The sequence below is a fragment of the Pocillopora verrucosa genome, chromosome 13 (assembly GCF_036669915.1).
Source record: "Pocillopora verrucosa isolate sample1 chromosome 13, ASM3666991v2, whole genome shotgun sequence".
In the NCBI taxonomy this organism is placed as follows: Eukaryota; Metazoa; Cnidaria; class Anthozoa; order Scleractinia; family Pocilloporidae; genus Pocillopora; species Pocillopora verrucosa.
In genome coordinates this window covers 5074958-5083361 of record NC_089324.1, presented here as the reverse complement: position 1 = coordinate 5083361, position 8404 = coordinate 5074958, and the positions used below count along the sequence as shown (strand labels likewise).

The following is an 8404-nucleotide window of genomic DNA, read 5'->3' as shown; positions in this document are numbered from 1 at the left end:
TGAACCAACTTCGTCTAAAGATCAAAGGTGACCTTGTGTTTCGCGCGATGACTATGTACGTGACATTCCCTTCGGTCAATGACGCATGCGGTGGATTAAATGTATTACAACTTAAATAGTAAAATATTCGTCATCAACCTTTAATAAAGACTGGTTGCGAAAACTGACTAAATGCCACATAACTGCAGCGATTTCAATAAATTTTTCCATAAACGGTTGCAGCTAACGATGTAATAGGCGGTTGCGTCCAGAAAAGGGACCGTAAAGCCTCTTACCCTTTAGGAGTCAAGGGGCTAATAGACTCCGATAAGAGGTCTTACGGGCGGCGTTTGGCCGCCGGTGACTGGCTTTTAAAATAATTAACCAGAGATAGTTTATAATCCCGTGTTAAAATTCTGGCATTTAACCAAAGCTTATTAAAGTTAAGGCTTTATCTAGACACTGCGGCGGGATCACTGGCAAAGTTTATCTATAAAAATTTAACCGCTGACCATGTTGTATTCGTCTCTTCCCCCTCCCCCTCCTTATCCCTTTACCCGAGTAAAAAGAAACTGTGGTGCTGCGTCGGTGGGAGAGTATAACAGATAACAGGGTAATTTAGTATTATCAACTGAGTTAATAACTTAAATTGGTTCAGCTTTTAAACTCTTTACGGTGGCTGATTCTTCTTACTCGAGTAGTCTGTCTGGTCAGGGTGAGTGGGTGAGTCACCGTAAAATGTGTCTATACTTTTCAGTTTTGTACTACACGTTTAGGACTATTGAATATGGATTTTAGTACTCGGATGGCTGGAACCTAAGTAAATGGCTTCTGCGGATTGTTCATTATCCGAATAGGGCCTATCCAGAACTTACTCTGATTTTTCTTTTTTCTCACCTCTCAAACGACGCGCAAATTGATTCGAGTCCAAGAAGAGGAATGTCAGATATTTAAGGTGTATGATTTGGCAGTGACTTGAAAACAAACTTGCACAGATGTGGTTTATCTACATTACTGAACTCAAGCATGGTTTGTCGCAACGAAGGTTTTACTGATATTTTGTGTTCGTTTGCGCTCTGTTTCGGTTCTGTTTTGTTTATGTTTTTTCGAGTGTAAGAGCACTTTTTGGTCACATCATTCAATGTGAATTGTCCTCTACGCCTTAGAAAATAGTAATTACTGCGCGTAATTAAAGCGCTAAACTGTGATCTGGAGTGTTAGCTTATACAGGTAGAACACCAGTGTAGAAGTTACAAATCTTGTGAACCTCTGTAAACTGCGTCTCTTTCGCCGCATTTATAAGCAGGTTCATCGCACTTGTGTGGATAAATGTAATTTTCAAGATGGTAAATTTTGAGCGTGCTGATAAGTGAAAGATGATAATGTTATTCAGTGAATAACAGGCATACTCGGAGAAAAAGATCAACGAATGCTCCCGATTGGACTCAAACCTGCGACCTTCGGATTACTAGAGCATCTGAAGGACTTATCAGAAGCTAGAGACTATAAACTGTTCATAACATCTTGTCGGAAGGTCATAGTAGCTTTTAACTCTCTTTGGGAGCACTCTGAGTTCTTTTTATCCAAGTATGCTTGAGTGATTCACTAAATAACATCATCTTTCAAATGTACATTTCTTTCTCATGGTCAAGATATTGAGTCAAAATAAAATCACAAAAGGTACTAATTGCTCTAATGCGTTTGGAATTTTGGTGGGAGGATTGAATGCATGATGAAGTAGCAGATGATTTCGTCTTTGTAGATTCAACGGCGAACTTCATGAAGCAACAGATATTTGATCGCAAATGAAATAGGATTTGTTCACTTGAATTCAATGCCTTGGCCGTGAATGAAAATCTCTTTTTTTTATCTAGAATACCCTTTACTGCGATCCGCCACTAAAAACACAAAATTATAATGTCAAAGAAACAATGCTGACGCACGATGACCTTCTATGACAACACTTCCTTTTTCATAATAAACACTTCTAACCGTGAAGAGTTATTGGCACGTGACCTGTTTCCATGTCACAATATAATTGAGCCGTAGAACAAATCAGCTAGAGCAGGTGGGCGAGTCGAAATCACGAAACGGAAATTTTATATTAATGTACTTCCTCTTTTACCGGCCTACTCAAAGTTTTTTTCCTCTTGCTTTATCCTTTACAGCGAAGCAGCAATCGTGGATATATCAATTTTACTTTTCTAAGGTAAAAACTTTTAACCTTTTAATTGGGTGCTGTAATCAGTATGAATACACCATTTGGGCATATCATTTTCCGCTGAGAGCTTTTTTCCTGTCCTCTATGACACCATTGGTGATGCTGCAATCAATGATTTTATCTCATTAGTTTAGGCTACGTAGGAGTTCGTTTTTCTCGGGATACGACTATCAGAGTAATTGAGTTCTTACTTATTGCCGTGACGCTCAGTGGTCGTGGCCCTGATTGCTAATCAAAGGTCTGAGGCTTGAATGTAACGAGGAAATCAGATTTTTCTCCACGTTTTTGAGATTACTTTTTGAAAACAGTAATGCTATTGGAACAAATCATAAGCTAAATAAGACAGTTTCCTGTCTTGCTTGAAGTCCAAAATTTTATATTTACCCGCAGGTCTAGCTTCAAAGGAGGAGCCTAAGAGCGAATAAGATTTATCAAAAATTATATTTACAAATGAATAAACATCTTTCACTATAGAACGACCTAGCTTAGCATCCAATTGCTGAAGGCTCATTTTATTTTCTTCAGGACTCATTCGCTCCAGGCCTGTAACATATGACTTGTAAATATTGTCCAAACATTTCTACTTATCATCAAAAGCTGAGAATCCGAGTAAAAAGAAACCTTGTTTTCTAAAGCTATCATCTTTGGTTTTACTCTTTAATAATCTTCTCTTCTCGTTTTCGTTTTATTTATGCTGATAATTCTTGGTGTTGCATGTTTGTCGTGTCACAACAGAGCCTGCTCTCAGAAATTAAATGTTTCTTGGAAAGTATTCCTTTTCCCACATCATATAACAGTTTAGTTTTTTATAATTCCGAAATAATTTTGGAAATCAGGCCTGCCATCGCAGTCGCCGATTTTGTTATAATAGGTTTCAAAACGAAGTAAACCACACTCATATACACTTCTGTATTATTTTAATAAAGGGGGTAAGTTTCTAGAGAAACTGTGGTGCTGCTTTGGTAGAGTATATTACAAGATAATTTGGCTAACTTCTCTCCACTGAGCTGATAGTGTAAATTGCCCACTGTAAAGAGTTTCTAAATTTGACGTTTCGAGCGTTACTGACGCCTTCGTCATAGCGAAGGGCTAGGCTAACACGAAACGTCAGCTTTAGAAACTCTTTACAGTAGCTAATTTGAGTAATCAACTCAGTTGTTAACACCAAATTACCATGTTTATTTTGTTATATTTGTGCTTAATAGCGCTATACTCACGAGAATTCAGTCTCGGGAGATTTTAAAGAGAATACAAGCCAACTTGCAAACGCGCCCGCCGAGGTTCAATGTAAAACACGGTCAGAATCGGGAACTGCAATTGTTTTGTAATGCCATCGTTTAAAATAAATTTTTATTACAAAAATACTTCTTAAAGAAACTGTTTCTGTACAATTTTAGTTATTTACTCAGTTTAGTCTTTTTTTTTTTAATTTTGTCACCCTTTTCAATGGAATATCCATCTCAATCTAAAGACCTAAACGGGGATCCTGGTTCTAATGGTTAACATAACTCGTTGCTCCTTGAGAAGCGGAGAAAAATGTTATGTGGCACTAGAAACTTAACGTTTCACTGATGAGTCATTATGGTCCATAATCGTGACGCATCATGTTAAAACCCTTCCTTTACACAACATCCGTCCACAATTTAATTTATCCATCTGAGAACAATCAAGGAACATCACGCGGCGAACAATAAGTTCTGTCAAGAGCTCATTTATGGGCTCCTGTTTGTGTGGAATCACGATATGATACCTCCTCGACAACTCCCTCAATCATCATTCAATTGTTTAACTCTTCGTAGAAGAGCAATCAAGGAATATAGCTGACAATAAGTTCTGTCAGGAGCTCATTTATAGGATCCTGTTTGTGTGGAATCACAATATGATAGCACATCGAGAACTCCCCCAATCATCGTTCAATTGTTTTGTCGGTTAGTGAGAGCCAGACTCGATATTAACACTGAAAACTTAACGCTTTTCGCGAAATTAGTCGTTTTATTGCAAACAACTCTTGAAAGATTTTGTTTGAGGTTTATTTTTTTCTCGAAAAGCTTTGTTTCGTGACGAAGGGGTCTTGCATGTTTGAAAAGATCGCGGGACTCAAAAAAAGGAAAAACGCCACGTTCGTAAAAATATTTTTTTGTCAGTATTGCTAAACGAATCAAGTTAAGCTTTTTGACAACAGTTATAGTGTTTGCGTAATTAATGGTTCTACGTACAACACCTGCTGATTTGGCGATTATATATTTTTGGTAATTAATTTCGCTTTTGGGTTTTTTTCAAGCATTTTACATACTTAAAAGAACCCTACTTGATCTTACCTTCTCCAGTCTACTGGTAAATGCGGATAACTTTATCATTTTTCGGTCAAAACCCTTGAAGAAGTATCTTGTGAAAATAAATGAACAATAACTAAAACCAAACTCTGTCTTTTGTCGATTATTTGAGTTGCAAATTTTTTTAAAATTTACAATAAAACGTCATTAAAGGAACATTACCCAATCAGGGAGAGAGCGATTAAAGGCGAGCCGTAAAACAATAAATTGCAAGCTATTTTGGTCAGTGCAACAAACTCCGTCTTAACAAAAGACAACATCGCTGAAAAAATTGCACTTTTTGTTCGATATTAGCACCTAAAAAGTTGAGCTTTAGGAAACTTTGAAAGCGTGCTCCTACTCTGTTCATGTAACACCTCATTGAATCTTTTGTGCGGTTTATGCAGTGAAGTGAATCGAATCTGGCATATTTGAAGTCGTAACATATTTGATATTTGAATGTAAATGCCGCAAGAAGCGCTGAGGTCATTATCGTTTTCCCAGATTATCGTGGAAAACGTGGGTCAACAAAGACCTTAGTGGGTCAACCAATCGATTTACTTTTCTAATCGCCGACTATCTTTCGAGTCACGTAAAAGTAGACGAAATGGAACAGTTCTAAATTAACAGACTGTAACTTGAGATCGATTTACGACGTGTTTATGTTGTGAAGATTAGTACAGGTTACATCTGGTAACGTTTTAAGCTCTACGTGAACTCATCCAAAGTCCATAGGTTGGTCAAACATTTCGCTCCGGTCACATCACGCGCAAGGTAGACCCTAAATAACTACACGTGCACCCCTGGGAGACAAAACAAACTAAAAACACTGGCGCCATCGTAGTATCAAGAAGGACAAGGTTCCCTAGAGATGGCTGATTTGAGAAGTGAGACAAACTTAAGTCACGAACATGCCGGTATCCAAAAGCACGATGAAGGATTCAAGATCGCAATCTTAACGTGTCTCGGTGTCGCTGCTGTGGTGGGACTTTTGGGTAATGGACTTGTAGTCGCAGTTATTTTACGAGCGAAAAAGATGCGTTCTGTGATGAACCGCTTCATACTTCATCTAGCAATCAGCGATTTGATTGTGAGCACTGTCGCTATCCCGTTGTTTTTGGTGGTCAACTTTAAAGAAGGCATCGGAATGAAAAGCTACAGTTTGCCCATTTGTAAGGTCGCCAGGTTTTTCCAGTACCTGTCGCCTGAAGCGTCCATGACTTTGCTCATCACAATCGGATGGAATCGCCACCAAGCTGTTGTGCATCCATTAAATATCATGTCATATGGCACAGCGAATAAGCTGATTCTCGGCGCTTGGGTCTACGCGCTTCTCGTCGTGTCGCCAAGCTTGTATTTGACTGTGTTAAAGGACGCTCCTCTGGATCCCAACACAAACGAGACCTTCACCTATTGTGCAACCATTCCTGCTACTACTTTGCCTGGTCTCATTTACGTGATGTTCCTCGGGTTGTTTGGGTATTTGTTCCCTTTGGCTACCTTAATCGTCCTATACGGAAAAATCTACCGGACAGTTTGGAGAAGGAAGAGTGGCCAGCTAGGAGACTCGCGTCCGGTGGAGGCTTTCATCCGCAGCCGTAAGAAGGTACTGAAAATGTTCCTAACGGTTATTCTAGTTTTTCTTGTCACCTGGCTGCCGTTGTTGATTTATATTAGTGCGATTGAATGGACCGTGAAAAGTACAACGAGTCATGTGGATTATGTGCGACTTATTACGTATTCGTTGGGATTGTGTAACAGCATCTGCAATCCTTTTATTTACGCGCTTTTTAACGGGAAGTTTCGAGCCGGTTGCAAAGACATGTTCACGTGGAGCGTGAACGCTGCGCAACGCGGAAAGAAAAGCCCGCACGGAGAAAACGTGGCGGCGAACGGGGCCAGGCGAATACGAGAGGCGCAGAACGTGTTTACCAGACGGGGCGGTTTTCATGGTACTAAGGGAGATGAAAATAAAAAACCGAAAAATTCATCCAAGAAGGAAGAGGAGTCGACGAAAGAGTCAACGCAAAGTAGCTCCTTGTCAGTAAATAATATTATTGGGCGGCGTTTTAGATCACTCACTGATGTTGACTGTTATAAAGGAAGTGGCTCGACAGAAGTCATTGAGTTAGTACGCTATAAAAAGACCATGGATCCTGACGAAGTCTTCACTGACTTTTCGCAATCTTCACCGAAAAAAAACCGAGCAAAGAACGGCGATAACCTTGTTAGATTTACAAATGAGGGATATTCACCCATCATGACCAACGGTGACTCTGATGCCTCAGGGAATCGGAAGGTTGAGAAATCAAAAGACGGATATAACATCCTGAAGGAGGATCCTGCTTCCCTTATTGCGGAAAAAAGAGCAAGAACAAAGAGCGAAGGCTATGATTATAAGAAAACCAAGCGAGGTCTCCCAGAGCAAAGAATTTTCAGTATGCCTGCTGCATTTCATTAACTTGTTTTGGCCAAGGACTGCTGTAAAGATTATTCTTTGGAAATGAAGACCTCCTTCGTCGATTAGAAACGAGCGATGAATATGAACTAATCGAGGACAAATTAGCGTAACAAGAAGATGAACGCGATTTATTCCCAATATCCGTTATAGCTGTGAAGCAGGATAGAATGGTTTATAGTATAGCAGGTTCAAGTTGCTCGATGTTTTTTCTCGATATTTACCGTCTGTAGATTGCAAGGGCATGGAAACAAATATTTCAAGACTTTTTTGGCCTAAGATCGTTAGAGATAAGATCTTTGCTTTTCTTTTGATGTCCAGCGAGGGTTCGGAGAATAGAAAAAGCAGATTACGAAAGGCTTATCTCGCTGATTTTGATAAATGTCTTTATTTGTCCAGCTGCTATGTTTAAAAGTGTTTCCTTTCTGCGTGAAAACAAAGCGATTCTCGCTGCGTTAGGAAAAAAATAATCGCGTGGTCCGAATTTCTTAATTTTAATATTTGTTCAAACATATATCAGTTTTACGCTTTCAGTACTTAAAACTTCATCTTAAAACTTGCCATCGTCAATAATGGAAATCCGTTGTTAAACAACTCTATCATTAGCGAATTATCTGCCGTGATCTTAAAGGAAAACGTCTGCTGTGTTTTCGCGAAAGCTGTCGTGGAATCATCGAAAATTTAACTGCAAATTTAACCTAAATCACTATGTTTCGTAATGTAAAGTTTTATTATAATTGAGTTAAAAATCATTTCCCGGAACAGATAAAAATCAACTGACTTTTTCCGATAGCATCGCATGATTATGATTCGGTTAGAATCTTCGTAATGGACAACGGAAATGACTGTTTGGCATTAGCCATTATCTTTAAATTATTCCTTATTGTTTTATGGCCGTGAATATTATTGTGACTATTTCTCCCAAGCAGATTGAGGTCTCCATTATTTAAATTTCTTCCTATGTACAAAAGATACTTTTTATTTATAATCCTTTGTCGATACACGATCGTGAGAAGATCATTCTCACTCACGGTGCACTCAGCGCGGTAATTACTAAATAAGAACCTCCCTATGCATGGCACGGAAACTAAATCAGAGGTCACTTAAAGTTGAAAAATATTGCTAAGTAGTTCTCCAAAGATGTGCCATATCGAATAATCAAATTTTGGTTCTAGTTCATTCCAAACACAATATTTGGATATTGGAAATATAAAGTTTGTAGTTGGATGTTTACCATTAACATTCGTTACTATGTAAACGTAACTTTAAAGTTAGAATTTACTCTCGCGCAAACTAAGGGAATTATTTGTTAGCAAGTTTCATTTGAGTTATGCCAGGTTGTAAAAACTTGTGGAACTAAGATGTTGTTGAAACTTTCCTATTGTAATATTGTTACTCTTGTAGAGTTGGTAATTTAAGAAAACTCGAATATTG

At 38.6% G+C, this 8404-nt stretch overlaps 1 protein-coding gene across 1 annotated transcript; it reads left to right on the top strand.

The window, feature by feature from the left end:
• Window positions 1-4778: 4778 nt before the first annotated feature.
• On the top strand, window positions 4779-8404 carry LOC131790179 (QRFP-like peptide receptor). Its single transcript, XM_059107364.2, has one exon. It carries the CDS (start codon window positions 5384-5386, stop codon window positions 6971-6973), a length of 1590 nt encoding a protein of 529 aa, XP_058963347.1. The 5' UTR covers window positions 4779-5383; the 3' UTR covers window positions 6974-8404.